At 35.4% G+C, this 21,362-nt stretch overlaps 1 protein-coding gene across 7 annotated transcripts in view; it reads left to right on the top strand.

Annotated features, from left to right (window-relative positions):
- Positions 1–20,105, top strand: part of ADAMTS20 (ADAM metallopeptidase with thrombospondin type 1 motif 20) — a 297,000-nt gene extending 276,895 nt beyond the window's left edge. For 6 of the 7 annotated variants that reach the window (XM_059935681.1, XM_059935680.1, XM_059935679.1 and 3 more), the window contains 2 exons: positions 16,991–17,095; positions 19,503–19,791. In XM_059935681.1, coding sequence (XP_059791664.1) covers positions 16,991–17,095; positions 19,503–19,592 — 195 coding nt within the window. In that variant the 3' untranslated portion in view covers positions 19,593–19,791. Of the gene's footprint in view, positions 1–16,990; positions 17,096–19,502 lie in introns of all 7 variants that reach the window. The other variant, XM_059935677.1, reaches the window with a different exon arrangement.
- The last annotated feature ends 1,257 nt before the right edge of the window (positions 20,106–21,362 follow it).

The following is a 21,362-nucleotide window of genomic DNA, read 5'->3' as shown; positions in this document are numbered from 1 at the left end:
TATTTCCATTACTCTAGGAGGTGGATCAAAAAAGATCTTGCTGTGATTTATGTCAAAGAGTGTCCTTCCTATGTTTTCCTCTAAGAGTTTTAGAGTGTCCAGTCTTACATTTAGGTCTCTAATCCATTTTGAGTTTATTTTTGTGTATGGTGTTAGGGAGTGTTCTAATTTCATTCTTTTACATGTAGCTGTCCAGTTTTCCCAGCTCCACTTATAGAAGAGACTGTCTTTTCTTCACTGTATATCCTTGCCTCCTTTGTCATAGATTAGTTGACCATAGGTGCGTGGGTTTACCTCTGGGCTTTCTATCTTGTTCCATTGATCTATGTTTCTGTTTGTTGCCAGTACCATATTGTCTTGATTAGTGTAGCTTTGTAGTATAGTCTGAAGTCAGGGAGTCTGATTCCTCCAGCTCCGTTTTTTTCCCTCAAGACTGCTTTGGCTATTCAGGGTCTTTTTTGTCTCCATACAAATTTTAAGATTTTTAGTTCTATTTCCGTAAAAAATGCCATTGGTAATTTGATAGGGATTGCATTGAATCTGTAGATTGCTTTGGGTAATATAGTCATTTTCACAATATTGATTCTTCCAATCCAAGAACATGGTGTATCTCTGCATCTGTTGGTATCATCTTTAATTTCTTTCATCAGTGTCTTATTGTTTTCTGCATACAGGTCTTTTGTCTCCCTAGGTAGGTTTATTCCTAGGTATTTTATTCTTTTTGTCACAGAGGTAAATGAGAGTGTTTCCTTAATTTCTCTTTCAGATTTTTCAACATTAGTGTATAGGAATGCAAGAGATTTCTGTGCATTAATTTTGTATCCTGCAACTTTACCAAATTCATTCGTTAGCTTTAGTAGTTTTCTGGTGGCATCTTTAGGATTCTCTATGTATAGTATCATGTCATCTGCAAACAGTGACTGTTTTACTTCTTCTTTTTTACTTTGTATTCCTTTTATTTCTTTTTCTTCTCTGATTGCTGTGGCTAGGACTTCCAAAACTATGTTGAATAATAGTGGCGAGAGTGGATATCCTTGCCTTGTTCCTGATCTTAGAGGAAATGCTTTCAGTTTTTCACCATTGAGAATGATGTTGGCTGTGGGTTTGTCATATATGGCCTTTATTATGTTGAGGTAGGTTCCCTCTATACCCACTTTCTGGAGAGTTTTATCATAAATGGGTGTTGAATTTTTTCATAAGCTTTTTCTGCATCTATTGAGAGATCATATGGTTTTTCTTCTTCAATTTGTTAATATGGTGTATCACATTGATTGGTTTGCTTATATTGAAGAATCCTTTCATCCCTGGGATAAATCCCACTTGATCATGGTGTATGATCCTTTTAATGTGTTGTTGGATTCCGTTGGCTAGTATTTTGTTGAGGATTTTTGCATCTATATTCATCAGTGATATTGGTCTGTAATTTTCTTTTTTTGTAGTATCTTTGTCTGGTTTTGGTATCAGGGTGACAGTGGCCTCATAGAATGAGTTTGGGAGTGTCCCTTCCTCTGCAATTTTTTTCAAGAGTTTGAGAAGGATGGGTGTTAGCTCTTCTCTAAATGTTTGATAGAATTCACCTGTGAAGCCATCTGGTCCTGCACTTTTGTTTGTTGGAAGATTTTAAATCACAGTTTCAGTTTCATTGCTTGTGATTGGTCTGTTCATATTTTCTTTTTTTTCCTGGTTCAGTCTTGGAAGGTTATACCTTTCTCAGAATTTGTCCATTTCTTCCAGGTTGTCCATTTTATTGGCATAGAGTTGCTTGTAGTAGTCTCTTAGGATGCTTTGTATTTCTGCAGTGTCTGTTGTAACTTCTCCTTTTTCATTTCTAATTTTATTGATTTGAGTCCTCTCCGTCTTTTTCTTGATGAGTCTGGCTAATGGTTTATCAATTTTGTTTATCTTCTCAAAGAATCAACTTTTAGTTTTATTGATCTTTGCTATAGTTTGTTTCTATTTCATTTATTTCTGCTCTGATCTTTATGACTTCCTTGCTTCTACTAACTTTGGGTTTTGTTTGTTCTTCTTTCTGTAGTTCCTTTAGGTGTAAGGTTAGATTGTTTATTTGAGATTTTTCTTGTTTCTTGAGTTAGGCTTGTATAGCTATAAACTTCCCTCTTAGAACTGCTTTTGCTGCATCCCATAGATTTTGGATCGTCGTGTTTTCATTGTCATTTGTCTCTAGGTATTTTTTGATTTCCTCTTTGATTTCTTCAGTGATCTCTTGGTTATTTAGTAATGTATTGTTTAGCCCTCCATGTGTTTGTGTTTTTTACGTTTTTTCACTTAGTTGTTTTTCTGGGGTTTTATCTTGTTCCTTCATCTGGTACATAGCCCTCTGCCTTTTCATCTTGTCTATCTTTCTGTGAGTGTGGTTTTTGTTCCACAGGCTGCAGGATTGTAGTTCTTCTTGTTCCTGTTCTTTGCCCTCTAGTGGATGAGTCTATCTAAGAGACTTTTGCAAGTTTCCTGATGGGAGGGACTGTTGGTGGGTAGACCTGACTCTTCCCCTGTGGGTGGAGCTCAGTAAAACTTTAATCCACTTGACTGCTGATGGGTGAGGCTGTGTTCCCTCCCTGTTGCTTGTTTGGCCTGAGGCAACCCAACAATGGAGCCTACCTGGGCTATTTGGTGGGGCTAATGGCGGACTCTGGGAGGGCTCATGCCAAGGAGTACTTCCCAGAACTTCCACTGCCGGTGTCCTTGTCCCCACAGTGAGCCACAGCCACCCCTCACCTCCGCAGGAGACCCTCCAACACTAGCAGGTAGGTCTGGTTCAGTCTCCCCTGGGGTCACTGCTCTTTCCCCTGGGTCCCGATGCACACACCACTTTGTGTCTGCCCTCCACGAGTGGAGTCTCTGTTTCCCCCAGTCCTGTCAGAGTCCTGCAATCAAATCCCAGTAGCCTTCAAAGTCTGATTCTCTATGAATTCCTCCTCCCGTTGCCGGATCCCCCGGTTGGGAAGCCTGACATGGGTCTCAGAACCTTCACTCCAGTGGGCGAACTTCTGTGGTATAAGTGTTCTCCAGTCTGTGAGTCACCCATCCAACAGTTATGGGACTTGATTTTACTGTGATTGCACCCCTCCTACCATCTCACTGTGGCTTCTCCTTTGTCCTTGGATGTGGGGTATCTTTTTTGGTGAGTTCCAGTGTCTTCCTGTCGATGATTGTCCAGCAGCTATTTGTGATCCTGGTGCTCTCGCAAGAGGGAGTGAGAGCACATCCTTCTACTCCACCATCTTGGTTCCCAAATCCCCAAGTAGTAATTTCTAAATGGCCCAGTATAATCATAAGGTACCAAAACACAATATCGAGACCAAAAGTTTTATTTGTACTTGACACTGGAATATTATACTTATTTAAAAATTTCTGTCTGGGAATGATAAATTTTTAATCTATCTAGGAGTAGAAGGTGACAATCAGGAAAAAAAGGAAGGTTTAAATTTCGTTATGTTAGGAAAATGAAGAAGGTAGCCAGGAAAATAGTGGGAGGTTATGATAACTACTATTAAATATGTAAGGAGCTCCATGAAAGAGGAGTGACATCAGTATGTGTTACTCAAGGAGACATTAATGGGGCAGAAGATTCCAGCTCAAGATAAAGAAGACTTTTGACAAGGAGAGTTGCCCAATAAAGAGACCACCCCCCCAAAAAAAATCCAAAGCCTCAATAAATCACTAATTTTTGCCAATATTTTTGTAAATTGATCTTGTATTCTGCAACCTTGCTGAATTAATTTATTAGTTGTAATAGTTTTTTAATGGATTCCCCGGGATATTCTATATACATAATAATGTCACACACAAATAATTTTACTTCTTCCTTTGCATTCTGGATGCCCTTTATTTCTTTACCTTACCTCATTACACTAGCTAAAACTTCCAGGATAGTGTTGAGTAGAAGTGACAAGAGTGGACATCCTTGTCCTATTCTTGATTTCAGAGGGAAAGCATTCAGTCCTTCATCACTGAATGTGTTAGCTATGAGTTTTGTAGATGCCTTTGATCAGATTGAGGAAGTGCCCTTCTATTCCTAATTGAAGTGGTTTTATCATGACTGTTGGATTTTGTCAAATGCTCCTTCTACATCTGTTGAGATGATCCTGTGGTTCTTGTCCATTACCACAGTGATATGGTATATCACACTCATTGATTTTTGTATGTTGAAACAATCTTGCATTCCTGGGGAAATCGCACTTGGTCATGAGGTCTAATCCTTTTTATATGTTGCTAGATTTTCATCTGTATTCAGAAGAGATATTGGCCTATTATTTTCTTTTTTTGTGATGTCCTTGTCTGGTTTTGGTATCAAGGAAGTACTGGCTCCATAGAATAAATTGGGAAGTGTTCCCTCCTCTTCTCCTTTTTTGGAAGAGTTTGTGAAAAATTAATATTTGGTAGGATTCATCAGCAAAGCCATCTGAACTCAGGCTTTTCTTTGTGAAAGTTGTTTTATTTACTAATTCAATCTCTTTACTTACTGTAGATCTTTTCAGATTTTCTAGTTCTTCTTGAGTCTGTTTTGGTAAGCTTATGTTTTTTGTTTTTGCTTTTAGGAATTTGTCCATTTCACCAAAGTTATCTAATTGGTTGGCATGTAATTGTTTGTAATATTCCATATAATCCTTTATATTCCTGTGAGATTCACAATCATGTCCCCTCTTTCATTCCTGATTTCAGAGCTTTGAGTCTCCTCTCTCTTTTCTTGGTTTGTCAATTTTGTTCTTTTCAAAAATCCAACTTTTGATTTTGTTGATTTTCTGTTACTTTTCTCTTCTTTGTTTCATCAATTTCCACTCTATTCATTATCATTTCTTTCCTTCTGCTTGCTTTAGATTTAATTTGCTCTCCTTTTTTTCAGTGCTTAAGGTGGAAAGTTAGGTCATTGGTATGAGATCTTTTATCTCTTTTAATATAGGCATTTGCAGCTGTAAATTTTCCTTTAAGCACTTCTTTTGCAGCATCCCTGAAGTTTTGGTATGTTGTGCATTCATTTTCATTCATCTTAAAGTATTTTCTATTATCACTTGTGGTGTCTCATTTGACTCACTGGTTATTTAGGAGTGTGGTGTTTAAGTCCCATGTATTTGTGAATTTCCCACATTTCCTTCTGTTATTGATTTCTACTTTCATTCCATTGTGGTTGGAAAACACACTTTGTATTATTCAATCTTTTAAAATTTATTGAGGCTTGTTTTATACATAGCATATGGCTATCCTGGAAAATGTTCAATATGTGCTTGGAAAGAATGTGTGTTCTGTTGTTGTTGGGTGAAGTGTTCTGTAGATGTCTGTGGCCTTGTTGATTGAAAGTATTGTTCAACTCTTCCATTTCCTTGTTGATCTTCTGCCTAGTTATTCTATCTACTGAAACTTTGCAGCTATTATTGTTGAATTGTCTTCTTCTCACTTCAATCCTTTTGTTTCATTTACTTTGTATTAGATTTATTTACCTTGTGATTTTGTTGTACATGACTATATGCTTGTAATTGTCATAATATCCTGATATAGTGACCCTTATATCATTATAAAATGTTCTTCTTTATCTGTAGTACCATTTTTTTTTTGTTTTGTTTTAAGGTCTAATTTATCTGATATTAGAATGGCTACTCAGGCTGCTTATAGTACATGGTATATATGTTTTCATCCCATTTGCTTTTAACCGATATGTATTTTTGGATCTTAAAAGTGTCTCCTACAGGGAGCACTTTGTTGAATCTCTGCCTTTTGAGTGGATTGCTTAATGTTATAATTGACATGTCTGGATTTATCTTTTCCATTTTACTTTTTGTTTTTATATGTCTTATATTGTTTTTGTCTCTTCTTTACTGGTTTTTTTATTCAGTGAACGTTTTCTAGTGTAACATTTTAATTTCCTTAATAATTTTCTCACTATATTTTTAATTGCTTTCTTAATGGTCGCTCTAGGGCTTACAATGTACATATTAACTCTACTCCAGAATCTTCTCCAGAATTATACTACCTAATTGAAGTGACATATAGAAACATTACTCCTATATATACTCTTTTTCCTCTTCCCTTTTTTTGTTGTTATATTTGTTATCCATATACCTACCTGTGTAACAAACCACAATACATTTTTATAGTGTTACTTTATAGAATTTTATATCTTTTACAGATAAGAAATAAGAGAACTTATATTTCATTGAGTTTTTTACATGAGCCTTTTTATTTAGCATTTCTGGTTCTCTTCATTTCTTCCTGTGGTTCTGAGTTATTAGCTGCTGTTATTTAATTACTGCAAAACAGCTTTGCTTCCATCTGCTTTATTTGTGGCATTTTTATCAAATATACTACATTTCTATATTATACTGGTCAGTAGTATAATTACATACATATTGGTTTATACAATTGCTTTTTAAACAAGAGAATAAAGAAAAAGAAATATGCAATTATAGTGTCTTTTATAATTACTACAATCAACTCTACTAGTACACTTTGGTTGTTTTGTATTGTCTGATGTCACTTGACTTCAGCCTGAAAAACTTCCTTTAGTATGTCTAATAATAACTAGCATGTCTGCTAATAACAAATCCTCTCAGTTTTGTTTATCTGGGAATGTCTTTATTTTGCATTCATTCTTGAAAGATTGATTTCCTAGGAAATTATTGTTTTACAGTTTTTATTTTTCAGCACTTTAAACATGCCATCCCACTGTCCTCTGGCTTCTAGAACTCAGCTATTTATCTTACTGGGATTCCCACGTATGTGGTCATTTTTCTCTTGATGCTTTCAGATTTGGTTTTTTTTTGACTTTCAACGTCTTTACTGTGACATATCTGGATGTAGATCTCTTTGTGTCTACTCAACTTGGAGTCTATTGAGCTTCTTAATTGTGTAGATTAATGCATTTCATGAAATTTAGACAGTTTTCAGCCATTATTTCTTCAAATATATTCTCTGCTCTATTTGGTACTTCCATCATGCATATGTTGGTGCACTTAATGGCGTCCCTTTATTTCTCTTAGGCTTTATTCATTTGTTCTTCATTCTTTTTTCTATCTTTCAGATTGTTTCATCACTATTGATATCTTTTCAAGTTTGCTGATTCTTCTGCCAGGTCAAATCTACTGGTTGATCTGCTCTAGTGAATTTATTATTTTGGTTATTGTACTTTTCAACTCCTGAAATTGTCCTTTGGCTCTTTTTATGAATATAATTTTTATTTCTTTATTGACAGTCTCTATTTGATGAGACATTATTATCATACCTTCCTTTATTTTTTAAACACAGTTTTCTGTAGTTCTTTGGGCATATTTATAATAGGTACTTTGAAGTCTTTATCTGCTTAGCCTGACATCTGAAACCTCTCAAAGGCAGTTTCTGTTGCCTTTTCCCCTGTATATGAGTCATCCTTTCCAGTTTCTTTGCATGTTTCACAATTTTTTGTTGAAAACCGGGCATTTTAGATAAGATATTTTAGCAACTGTGGATACTAAGTTTCCCCTTCCCTCTAGGACTTGTTGTTTGCTTGCTTATTTATTTGTTTAGCTCTTTGGCTGGGCTATTTCAGGGACATCTATTTCCCCTGTGGTGTGCAGCCTTTAATGTCACTCCTCAGAGAGCTCAGCCTTGGACATGTACACTGTCACCCCAATCTTCCCGGAATGACTGTGTTTTTAGTTGGCCTGTCTTTGATGAAGTGTCTAGATGGTCTGCCTCTACTGATATCACACTCAGCTCTTAGCCTCCACTAATTAATATATGATCACTCTTTTCTTTCAATAACATCCTGGAGGCATAAATTACTACATGGTCTGATCCAATTAAACTCAGGCCCCTTGGCCAGGGTAGTCTTATAGGTCAGTCTTTGAGGTCAGGTCAGACTTCAAGAGGAGCCCTTCTTGGCTGTCTCTTTCCCTGCTTTTCTCTGTTAAACTGAGCTTTGACCTACGATTTGGCTTGTTGCTCTCATCCAGTTACCCCCCATCCTCCTCTTAACTGCACACCACTAAAATCTTATTTTCAATGCACCCTTTAGGCTTAAATTTCCCCATGTTTGGTCCCAAATAAGCTCAGTCTCCTTAGGAAAGGCTATGGAACTTTCTGTTCTTATAGCTTGATTTTCCCCCAAGGAAGAATCTTTGCACCAATTCTGTGGATTGAGTGGGTAGAACCCACTTTGCAGAGTAACATCCCCAGTCTATAAGCAGAATGCTGGGTAATGGCAACATCCCCTGGTCTTCTTGTCTTGCCTTGCTCAGCATGGAACTTCTGTCCTACCAGTGATTTTGAGTGAGACTGATTTAGGCCTTGTGTTCTTGGCCTGCCATGCCTGGGGCAGATCTTCTGATCTATGAGTAGGGACTGAGTGGTGGAAGGGAGCTTCAGACTCTCTGCCATTCTTGCCTCTAAGACAGCTTCAGCAACACAGAGCTGGGTGAGATGAGGAGTGCTGGTGTCCCCTGCCCCCCGCTGCCCCCCACACACCCTAGGAGGAAGCTTAGCCCTAGCAGAGAGCTGGGGGAAATATAGTCCTGTGTTCGTAGCTGCACCCACGAAGAGTAGAACTATCATCTTGCTGAGGTGGGGGAAGAGAGGACAGGTCATGGTTCAGATGTCACAGATGCTTACTGTTCTTACCTAGATTTCATAGATTTTCCTGAATAAATGTTTCTCCATTTTTTTGTATAGCCTTAGGACAATTTCAAGAGACTTGAAATGGTTTTGTATTTTATATTTTTTTATATTTGAAATTAAACATTTTATTTTGAGGTAACTGTTGACTGACATGTAGTTCTAAGAAATAATACAGAGATCCCATGTACCCAGTTTCCCCAAATGGTAACATCTTGCATGATTATAGTATAATATCGCAACTAGGATATTGACATCTCTACATCAATATACAGAACATTTTTATCACCACAAGAACTTTATTTTTTAAAATTTAATTTAATTTAATTTTTGGCTGTGTTGGGTCTTCGTTGCTGTGTGCAGGCTTTCTCTAGTTGCGGCAAGTGGGGGCTATTCTTCATTGCGTTGCACAGGCTTCTCATTGTGGTGGCTTCTCTTGTTGCGGAGCACAGGCTCTAGGCACACAGGCTTCAGTAATTGTGGCATGCAGCTCCGTAGTTGTGGCTCGCAGGCTCTAGAGCACAGGCTCAGTAGTTGTGGCGCATGGGCTTAGTTGCTCCACGGCATGTGCGATCTTCCCGGACCAGGGATCGAACCCGTGTCCCCTGCACTGGCAGGTGGATTCTTAACCACTGTGCCATCAGGGAAGCCCCACAAGAACTTTTATAATGACAACTACTTCCCTCCTACCACCAGCCTCACCTTATCCCCTAGCAACCACTAATCTAGGCTTCATTTCCATAATTTTTGTCTTTTTAAAGATGTTATATAGGTGGAATCATACTAGTACGTATGTCTAGAACTTCTAGCATTATTTTGAAGAGTGGTGATAGTGGACATGCTTTAATTGCTTCTGATCTTAGGGGGAAAGCATTCAGTCTTTCACCATTAACTCTAATGTTAGCTATAGATTTTTGGTAAGTGTTCTTTATCAAGTTGAGGAAGTTCCTCTCTATTCCTATTTTTCTCTATTGTTTCACTGAAGAAAGAGTCCACAGGTCTCCTCAAAAGCCATTCCAAATGTGCTCCCTCTATTGGCTATATTTTTTAAGGTACATAGCTTTGCAGAGGAATCTCAGGTTCTCATTCAATCTTTGAGCCTGGTTAGCTCTATTCATGTCCATTCTTCTCCTTCCCTGCTTCACTCATGTTGGCCTACCAGATGATTGGTTTCCCTCCAAAATGGTGACTCTCTGACCTACATCTTTTATTTAGTTCTCTTCCCAGGACTGTGCTTTTCCTGATGAACTCCCCCTTCTGAAGTCTTACACTGTGTCTCTTTGAACACTTGTTCTAAGGTCAAGGATATGTAATCTAAAACTTTTAGCACTTTAAACAATCTTTTCTTTCACATATGGATATTTAAAATAACTTTTCCATTTTGACCCTTTTAAATGGAGACTATTCAGTCTCCAATGACCAACCCACGTCAAGACTGGTCAACTTTGTCCAACAATCCATATTCCTTCTAATAAATGCCTTCTGGTCATATACTTGATATGATTAGAAAGAAGTAAATTGAGGATGCCACCTAGAGATGTGAAGAGTGTGCTACAAGGTACCATTACCTCGGAAAGGTCATGAAATGCTGGGAATCTGGTCCTTTTCATTACATGTTGAATTGAATAAATCTGGTCAATGAGACATCAACAAAGTTCACAGGAGACTGATATACAAATAAGTAATATGTCAAGTGGAATCAAAACTCCTTTTATCTCATTAGTAAACTTTCCTTGTAGAAAATACCTTAACAGCAAATTATTATAAACAGTATATTTCTCAATGAGCATGAAATCAGAATAAGAGATCTTAGAACAATCAAGTTTTTAAATGATAAAACAAATATTTTCATTAATTTCTAACTCCATTACTCCAATTTTTATGTAACGCCATTTTTCCCTACAATATCTTGAGAAAGTTACATAGTTATAAACTGGGTAACCCCAGTTTACAGTTGGAGAAACAGACACTCTGTGTCAACAACCTGTACAAGATCCTTGAGGAAGTCAGAGGTAGCCCCAGTGTAGTAATAAAATGCTCCTCTCTGCTAGTCAAGGTGAAATGGCTCCCCCACTTAGGTGGCATTTCTGGAATGCAAAGCTCTATTTCCAAAATTAGATGTTATTGGGCATAGGTATGTGCTGTCAAAAAAAGGTATGCCCATTTTTTTCAGTCTGTATGAATACTCTCCAGATGTTTAATGTCACAGAAAGAACTTATTCTGTTGTTTGGGATTCCTCAAAACCATATCCTCTGTGTTTGCATATGACAGGACATCCCGGGACATGAATGCTAAAAAGAGAATGGACACATATGGCACTCTCTAGGGAAAATAAACTTTGCCACATTGTAATATAAGATGAAGTTAAGGAGTGTGATGTGACTTTAGAATATATATATACACATATGTATATATATATGTATATATATATGTATATATATGTATATATATATATATATCAAAAGTGAAGTAAAATTTTTGGTACTTTTCACAGAGCCATAAAAAAAAAATCACAATGTGTATCTCTTTAGCTGTTTCGTAATTAATATTGATTACATGAGAGCAAGAGAAATAACCAATGCCAGAGGATCATGGCCAGCATCCATTTTGAGTATTCAGAGCCAGTTTTAAAATATTTTGAAAGTGTATTCTTTATTATCAGAGTGTAGAGTTTGATATATATGCATAAGATCTACCCTTTTATTTATATTGTTTAGATCATCTCTCTCCTTATTTTTGCCTGCTTGATCTATTTTGTTATTAAAAGTGGTATATTAAAATTTCCTATTATTAGGGTGTTTCTACCTATGTCCCCTTTCATCTCCTGTAGTTTTGTTTCATAAAAGTTGCTGTGTTATTTGATGCATAATACTCACATGTTATGTCTTCATTGTGGATTATGGTTTTTAGCACTTCTTTGTCATGTTTTCCTGATTTCGTACTTGAATTCTACTCTACCTTATCAGGATTTGCTACCCCTTTTCTCTTTTTATGTCCATTTTCCTGGTATACTCTTGCACATGCTTTTAATTTTGGCCTTTATGAGTCACTTTAAGTGTGTCTCTTACATATAGCATGTACTTGGGTTTTGTTTGCAAGTCAATTGGAAATTTTTTTCTTTAACTAGGTGTTATATTCATTCACATCTTAAGTTAAAAAAAACAATAAAATTGCCTTTATTAGTATACAGTTTTAACATACATACAGATTCATGTTACTATTACCATGATCTGAATATAGAACAGCTCCCTCACACTTCCTCCATGGAGTCAATTCCTCCCTCCCACCTAACTCCTGGGACACACTGATCTTTTTTCTGTTGCTTTAGTTTTGCATTTTCTGGGATGACATAGAAATGTGGTATAAGTGGAATCACACAATATGTAACCTTTTGAGATTGACTTCCTTCACTCAACATAATGCCTTTGAGGTCCATCTGTGTTTTCGCATGTGTCAATAATTTGTTCTTCCTTATTGCTGAGCATTATTCCATCAAATGGATGTCATACAGTTGTCCTACAGTTTGTTCATTTGTTGGAAGAAAATGAGTTGTTTATAGTTTTTGGAGATTATGAATGAGCTGAGATGCACATTTGCGTACAGGTTTTTGTGTGAACGTACATTTTCATTTCTCTGGGATAAATGCCTATGAGTGAGATTGTAGGGTCACATGATATGTGTATGTTTAACTTTATAGGAAACTGCTAAACTGTTTGATACAGTGGCTGTACCGTTTTTTATTCCCACCAGCAAAGATTAAATTTCTAGTTGATTAGCTTCCTTGTCAGCACTTAGCATTGTCAAGTTTTTTGTTTGTTTTCCCATCTTCTGTGGTAGCTCAATGTAGTTTTAATTTACATTTCACTAATGGATAATAATGTTAAGCATCTTTCATGTGCTTATTTGCCATCTGTATATACTGTTTGGTGAAGTGTATGCCCAAGTCTTTTGCTCATTTTTAAAATTAAGTTGTTTGTTTCCTTATTGTTCCTTACTGTTTAGTTTTGAGAGTTCTTTATATAGTCTGGATACAAGTCTTTTGCTGTATATAACATTTCCAAGTCTTTTTCTCCTGGTCTGGACCTTATCTTTTCTTTCTCTTAATTGTCTTACACAGAGTGGAAGTTTTAAATTTTAATGAAGTCAAATTTATCATTTTTTTTCCTTTGTGGGTTGTACATTTAGTGTCATATTTAAGAACCTTTGACTTACTCCAGGTTACAAAGATTTTCTTCTATGTGTTCTTAAATTTTTTTTTATAGTTCTACGCTTTACATCTAGACCTATGACTGATTTTGAACTAATTTTTTATGAAGTCGGAAGGGTTTTGCCTATAGACATCCAGTTGTCCTAACACCATTTGTTGAAACGACAGTGATTTCTCCAGTAAATTGCCTTTCCGCCTTTGTCAAAAATCAATTGGAGGGGACTTTTCTGGTGGTCCAGTGGTTAAGAATCTACACTTCCAATGCAGGGGCATGGTTTCAATTCCTGGTCGGGGAACTAAGATCCCATATGCCGCGTGGTGAGGCCAAAAAAAAATATATATATATATAGCACATATTTATGTGGGTCTATTTCTGACTCTGTCTTCTGTTCTGTTGATCTACATGTCTCTCTCTTCACCAACACAGCACTGTCTTGGTTATGATAGCTTTATTATAATAAGTGCTAAGTAGTGTGGGTCCTTCAAATTTATTTTTTTTCAAACTTGTTTTAATTATTTTAATTTCTTTGTCTTTTGATATAAATTTTAGAATCAGTTCTCTTATTGGAATTGCATTATATCTATAGATCCCATTCATAATAAAATATGTGGAACAAATTTTAAAATTGTAAAACCTAATGATATAATGGGCACATATGAACCAACCAGTCAATCAAAGAAGTGGAACATTAAAACTTGCATCTATTTCTGTGCTTTCCCTCTGTCTTGTATCCATAACTACTTTTTCCTTTGATGAAGCTAATTACTCAAGGGCAAACATTCGAATTTGTTGAATTCTTAGGTCTTCTGAATCACTTTACCTTCCACTTGTGATTTGGCTGTTAGAATTTTACTTCTTATGATGGCCTCTTCTAAAAAAATGTCGAGAGTACAAGAGGAGATACACTTCATACTACTTCAAAAAACCATATTTTTTAGTTTCTACTATGTTGAACTAATTTTTCAAGTTAAACATTAGGTTTAAAGAGGTTTAAATTTTAATCTTAAATAAAGTAATGGATTTGAAATAAGTAATTAATACAATTATTCAGTCATTTATTACTTCTAAAGTTCCATGGGAATGTACCAGTACCTTTCTTATGGCACCTATAATTCTCTACATTGCATCACATTTATTTATGTGTATATCAGATTTAGTTTCCTCCATTTTATTAAAATAGAATTGTCATTAAACATTGTATTAAAGGTGTACAACATAATTATTTGACTATGTATATATTGAAAAGTTATCACCACAATGGTTTTAGTTAACATCCATCACCTCACATAGTTACAATTTTTTCTTTCTTGTGATGAGAACTTTTAAGATCTACTCTCTTAGCAACTTTCAAATATACAATACAGTATACTTAACTATAGTTACCATACTGCACATTAATCCCCAGATTTATTTATCTTGTAACACCCTCACCCATCTCCCCCTCCAACTCCTACCTCTGGCAACCACCAATCTGTGCTTCACTTCTCAAACCTGGAGCAAGACCTCTCTCTGTATTGCAGTAGTGCTTCATACCAAGTCTGCCACTCAGTTAATTTCGAACAAATGAGTGAAGTGTATTTTTACCTCTGTCAATATCATCCCAGATCTCAGTTGAATTGTTTTGCCATTTCTTTGAGATTGTATTATGTAGCTTTTGAACAAGGACTAAAGATGTAAGCAAAGCTCATGAAAATTAGTCTGGAGAAATGAAGCAGCAGATATTTCTAGACCCAACTCATTGTTAATGACCACCTAAGTCTCTCAGTACTGTAGTCAGTTGGATTTTTGTCTTTCCTTTCCAGCTGAATGCTTGCAAGCAACCTTGAGCAGGGAGGTAAAGAATAAATGGAAGTGTAGACTATTAGCTTGTGAAAACATTGCATTCCCCCAACTGGGGCACTCAATAAGTGGCTAGTCACAGGAAACCTACACCACAGAATATAGTTCCATTTCTTTTATTTGGTGAGAAGCCTATTTATGAGTTAATGTGGGATGAAGGTATTCAGCGCAAAACCTGTATCAGATGACTAAGTATTAACCAGTAGAATATATCCTTAGAATTACTCCTTCTCATTCAAATATTTACTAATATAAAATTCTGGGCTTCCCTGGTGGCGCAATGGTTGAGAATCTGCCTGCCAATGCGGGGGACACGGGTTCGAGCCCTGGTCTGGGAGGATCCCACATGCCGCGGAGCAGCTGGGCCCGTGAGCCACAATTACTGAGCCTGCGCATCTGGTGCCTGTGCTCCACAACAAGAGAGGCCAAGATAGTGAGAGGCCCGGGCGCCGCGATGAAGAGTGGCCCCCGCTTGCCACAACTAGAGAAAGCCCTCGCACAGAAACGAAGACCCAACACAGTCATAAATAAATAAAAAAAATAAATAAATAAAGCATGACACAAATTAAGCAATGTGAATACCATCAAGCTTTAAAAAAAAAAAAAATTCTGATGTGTCTAGCATTAGTGTCATTCATTATCACGAGCATGAAGGGTTTAGCTGTATTTGTGTATTAACTTTTACAATGTTAAAATTTAATATTTATAATGTTGCACTTAATTCACCCATTTAAAAACATTTACTGAGTGCCTAGGCCTTCTTTTGGACTCTAGGAATACAACAATGAAGCAAACATACAGGTCATATTCTAAATTTCATAACCAAATGATGTCTATAGCAATTAATTTTCTTTGAAATTTATCTAAAACAAATTATTTCTGTTTTGGGGAAAATTCTCCATATATTATCATTGTATTATAAATGTATTTGAATCTCTATTTTGATTTTAAATAAGAAGTATATAAGATTGCTAAGAAATCTAACTTAATAAACTAAACTGATACATAATTTTTTAGCAGTTGTAATAATTCATATTATAAATATATTCGAAATCTATTTAGCCTTTGCTTTCATGACAAGATAATATTTTCATTGACATAACATAATCTTTAATGTTTTATCACAGTCTTGCTCAAGATTCCTGAGTCTTAGGCCATAGGATATTGTGATGTGATATAAGATTGTCCTAATATCACTCTAAATCTGTATGTATATTAAATATTGGCAGTAGGTTTAATTAGCTTTCATTAAGTACTTCAGCTTTTCAGTGTATAATTCTGTACTGCAAGATCATATACATGTGCCACAAATTTTACCAATTTTAGTCAGGCACTTTCTTAATTAACAGATATTTAAAGTTTATTTTTTTTTAAATAAATTTATTTACTTAATTTATTTATTTTTGGCTGTGTTGGGTCTTCGTTGCTGCATACGGGCTTCTTATTGTAGTGGCTTCTCTTGCTGCAGTGCACGGGCTCTAGGCGTGCGGGCTCAGTAGTTGTGGCACACGGGCTTAGTTGCTCCGTGGCATGTGGGATCTTCCCGGACCAGGGATTGAACCCGTGTCCCCTGCATTGGCAGGCGGATTCTCAACCACTGCGCCACCAGGGAAGCCCTAAAGTTTAATTTTTAGCAGAGATAGTCTGGACTATTTTGACATGAAACTGGTTCTTGTGTCTTGAAAATAATTAGATCATAAAGCCACTAGGGGGCTCACATACCATGTGTGTAAATCATGTGGCATCAGACGGCCACATAAGTACTTCTGGGTACTTAAAAGCACATGATAACTGGGGCAATAATATCACATTCAGTAGTTTTGTGTGGTAGGTTAAAAAGTAACATTCTTAACACAAAAGGTAAGGGCACAGTAACAGAAGATTCTAGGAAATACATTAAACAGGTGTAACTTAGGGAAATTAGCAACGAGGGGTCAAAAATTGAAACTGGAGAAATGTTAAGTCTGGTTGGTATCAATCCCTGTGAACACCCCTTCTGACTGGACTTGCTGTTGCTACAGGAGCATAAGCTCTAACTGTCAACCCTAGAGTCCTAGTGTTGGACAGAATTACTTTTGCACAAATAACATTATCTGGTATTATTTCAGTTGTCTCTTGTAATTGAGAAGACTTATTTGTAATCAATTTAAAAAGTCTTTAGCCTATTCATTTTCTTTAGTGTAAGATTGTATCAATATTCTTTCATTTTCTAAAGAAAGAATCTTGAAAATCAATTCGAGTCCTTTCTTATATAATTCCAATTCAGGTGTTTCCAGCCAAGTGCATGCTTAAATATTTTATGAATTCTATCTATTTTTATTTTGTTTTGTTTTCAATCCAGGGACAATTCAGCATTAATTTGGCTGGAACTGGGATGAAGATATCCAGTACAGCAAAGTGGCTTGCTCAGGGCAGTTATGCCTCTGTCATCATTCACAGATCACAAGTAAGTCCTGCTGGACCAAAAAACCTGTCTGAAATACTTCTGTGCTATGAACTAGCATTAAAGGTCCTCTACTTTAAATTTAGAGTTATATGAAGTTAATGACTAATGCGTTATTGCATATGATGGGCTATATTACATATAATGAAATATAACATTAATTTATGAAATTATGGAATTGGGTTCATTTTTATTCATGTGCTTATGCAGGTTTTATATACATACACATTCATGTTTAGCCTATAGATATCTGAACATGAAATCAAATGCCAGAGCATATAGATTGAAGTAGCTCAAGTTTGGGGTTGATGGCTTGAAATGCAGGTACTTCAAAAAGAGGTAGTGCTTTTAGCTATACTCTAATTATTAAAGGTTTGTAGGTTTTAATATTTCAAAGTGAGAGGTAACTTTTTGGTTTATTTACCTCACTACTTTGATTTAGTGATAGAGCTGAGGTTGGAGCCATTTGTCACTTAACAAATATCCTTCATAGGTTCTTCAAGAATTAGGAACATTTTTTATTGCTGTATGCATATTTTCCTCTGTCTACCTTTATCTAGAGAACATTGGTATTTGGTTTTTACCTATAGAATATGTATTATCTAAAGTAGAATCCATTTAATTTTGATGCTGGTATGGTGTACTAGCACATACTCTTTATGAGATGTCTCCTAGTACTTGGAGTTACCACGTCTTAGATAGCATTATTCTATCTATAGTAAATCAGGATCTACATTATAAGTGTCCTCACCTATATTGCACATAAATCAGCACCATCAACAACCCCCTGCCCACTCTAAGGTTTTATAATTTTTCTTTCTTTTGATAAAAGTGACTTCTGTTACACTCCTATTTATATGAATACTACTTGTAAATGAAATTCAATTTTCTAATAATCAGAGACTAAAACATTATATTTCTGAATATTATGGAATTGTGTTTCAATTTATAATTAAAGAATTTAAATTTTTATTATTTCTATCATATGGGAAAGCAGTAGGCTTTTTAAAAATGGCTATTTCTAAATATTTATTTGGCAAATTTTGGTCTAATCCCTCTTGGTAGAAGAATGGAAATAAATTAATTACCTAGTTAAAGTATATTCTGAGCAAGTAGAAAATTTAGAGAGTGCAATGAGATATTCTGATTTTATCCAGCTTTTAGGTATCTTTTGGTTAAATGAGATCTGGCTGAGGGCAGCAGTAAAAATGAATATTTAGTACAGTCATTCCTTTTGCTTCTATTTAAGTTCTATTCTAAAGATTATTTGTTTATTTAATTGAGAATTTCTCCCTCAATCAAAAATTTTGCACATGAAGGTATTTCCTGAGATCTGTTGCCTGGTGTGAAACTGAGACTTGTGAAACCCGAATGTACTTATGGAAATGCACGCATATTTTCATTTCCCAGTAAATTTAAGCAAGATTAAGGGTTTACTTATACAATCCGTTTGCGAACAGGAATGTATATAAATTGGAATTTTTACTGCCATTCCTTTCTCTGTTTACTCAGACTCTCTAGAGTTTAGAAAGCTTCTGAAAGGAGAGGCAACTTCAAAAGCCCCTGATCTCAAAACATTCTTCATCCTCAAAAGTTCCAGGAACCCAAAGTTTCCTTCTCTACTCTCCCTCCTTAGATTAAAAAAACAAAAACAAAGCAAAACTTACCTTTTCTAGAAACTACAGGAGTTCAAGCTATTTTTGCTTTATCTTATTAAAATGCCTTTTGACTTTTGGACCTAAAGATGGAAGACAGTTTGGAAAGAAAATCTAGCATGTCCTGACCACCTCCTTCACCAGCCTCTGCCCACCCATTCCTCAATGAGCAGCTCTGATTTCCTAAAAAAAGAAGAATCTCCCTTTTTAGTCCTTGTCTAATTATAATTCCTGCTTTCAGTCCAGTTTTATTACCCGCCCCCCCATTTTATCACCTTCTAAATATTTTCTTCAGGCTGTGTTTCTAATGCTTCCAGGAGATATTTGAGGTTAATATGGCTTGGATTCAGTTAAGGTCAAGTTTGCATAATATCTTTCTTTTATTTAGTCTGTGAGAATCTTATATAAAATCATGGCAATGCTAGACAACAGATTGGGAGAGGTTTTAATAAACTCACTGAAGCAAATAGATATCTTGTTGAAAAATAAGTGGGTTGAGATGAATTGTCTAAATTAGAGTGTGGTTTATAATCATTAAGTAGATAATATGAATCTCACATTATCTAATTCCCATGACCACAAATTTCAACTAATCCTGAAATGGCATGATCTTTGACCTCAAGTGTAATTGTTGTATGAAACCTTGGCTAATTATTTCAACCTCATGATTCAAAGCATTTGCTTTTTCTGCTTTGTGCACGCAGATACTAGCTTGTAACAGATTCTCCTGTATCTCTGCCTCTTCCTATTTTCAGGATGGAACCAAAGTCTACGGTAGATGTGGAGGGTTCTGTGGAAAGTGTATTCCTCACATGACTACTGGTCTCCCAATTCAAGTAATATGAACATTCAGAAGTGGGAAGTGTGTCCCAAAGAGGAGACATTTTCTGGAACCTGCAAATAGCTGGTGCTTGTTTCTTTACTCTTCCCTTCCTGAGATTTCCATGTCTAAAATGTCTGTGCCTTTTTTTCAGGGCGCTCATCAGGGAGTCACATCACTGCTTAATTTTTCAAGGCCTTCAAAATAAACTGAACGATATGTGATTCTAATCTGGATCCTTAAAAGGATATAGTAATTTATGGTAGGGTATACAGGGATGCTTGAATTATACCAAGATAATATTGCTGTTAACAGCTTGGACTGGACCACAATTACATTATGCCTATAAACACACATGTAAATCTCTGCTCTGGTATCCTACTGTACAGTGAATGTTTATTCTACTTGTTAAAATGGAGCAAGTAAAAATTAGGAAAATGAACTTATTTAAAACTGCCATAAACATATTGAATCTGTCAGGTGAATAGCAAATCAATAGTCACATCAAAAAAGTACATAGCCATTATACTTTCTACTGATACAGCTTAGATACCTTGTTTTATGTTTCCTTTAATTTTTAATTGTGCATTATGGTGCTTGAAAAAAATCATCCTAAATTATGGTATAATTTTGTATTTAAAATATATGCTTTGGTTAAATACTAAATATGAAATTTTGTGGGAATAATACAGAAGAAGATATGATATAGTAGAATTTGACTTAAAACACCTACCTCTAATTTGATTGTACTTATAAGAGCAATACATTGTTTTTATAATGTTTATATTCTATCATGTCTTTATAGATCTTATATATGTATATGTCTACTCTTAAAAAATTAATTTTCTCACAGTTAAGTACTGTATTTTACTAATCAAGTAGAAAAGTAAGAATTATTGACATGTTGAAGATACTATTTTGGTAAACATAAAATTATGTTTACATTTGCAAAATTTTTATTAGAGATGTTCAAGTTATTTCATATCTGAGGTGTCTCAAAGCCAGAACATAAAAGATAGTATAAAAATTAACTATTCATGGACAAATTCTCAGGTATTAAGAGATTTTTTTCAGGTGAATAATTTGTGTATTATATAATAATGTGATTTTAAAAGAATCATAGACAAATAATATTTTTCTATGGCAACCTACTTTATAAACCAAGAAAACTGAATCTACTAATAGATTTTTGCCAGTAAATAGTAGTGTACTAGTTTTACCCACAGAGTTTTTCTTTTTCAAAGATTTATTAGGGGTATATTGTACCATATAAGGTACTAAAGCAATTTTGTGCCAATGTGGTTAGATAAACATTTAGGGATCTCTGTATCAGAAAAGAAGTATTTTGCACTATGTGCCTGAAACCAGTTACAAACATTATTACAAACTGTGTAACATTTTCTAGAAATGTTTTTATTCGTAAGTAAAATCTTATAATTTATAAACATTTAAGTAATAAACATATTTGTGTGATACATTAGGACTTTGTTTTCATTTTCCTTACAGGTTAAAAAAAAAAAAAAGGATTCTTCACCAAAAGGTCTATAACTCTAAAATCACTTCAGAAATTCTAAAAAGATTTTATTCAAATTGTTGCAGCTGGGATGGAAACAGCTCCTGTCCAGTGTATACCCTTCTCATGGAAATATGGGCAGGAGGCTGACAAAAATTTGCAATGACTTCAAAAGCTTCTGTTCATAGAAGGGGTACCCATGTATACTCATATTCAATTGGTCAAATTAAATCACATGACCAAATCCTAGTCAATGGGGCAGGGAAATATACTACCTCTACA

This window comes from Balaenoptera ricei, chromosome 10 (assembly GCF_028023285.1).
Source record: "Balaenoptera ricei isolate mBalRic1 chromosome 10, mBalRic1.hap2, whole genome shotgun sequence".
NCBI lineage: Eukaryota > Metazoa > Chordata > Mammalia > Artiodactyla > Balaenopteridae > Balaenoptera > Balaenoptera ricei.
Note: the sequence above shows the minus strand (reverse complement) of the source record. Positions and strands in the feature narration are given on the sequence as shown.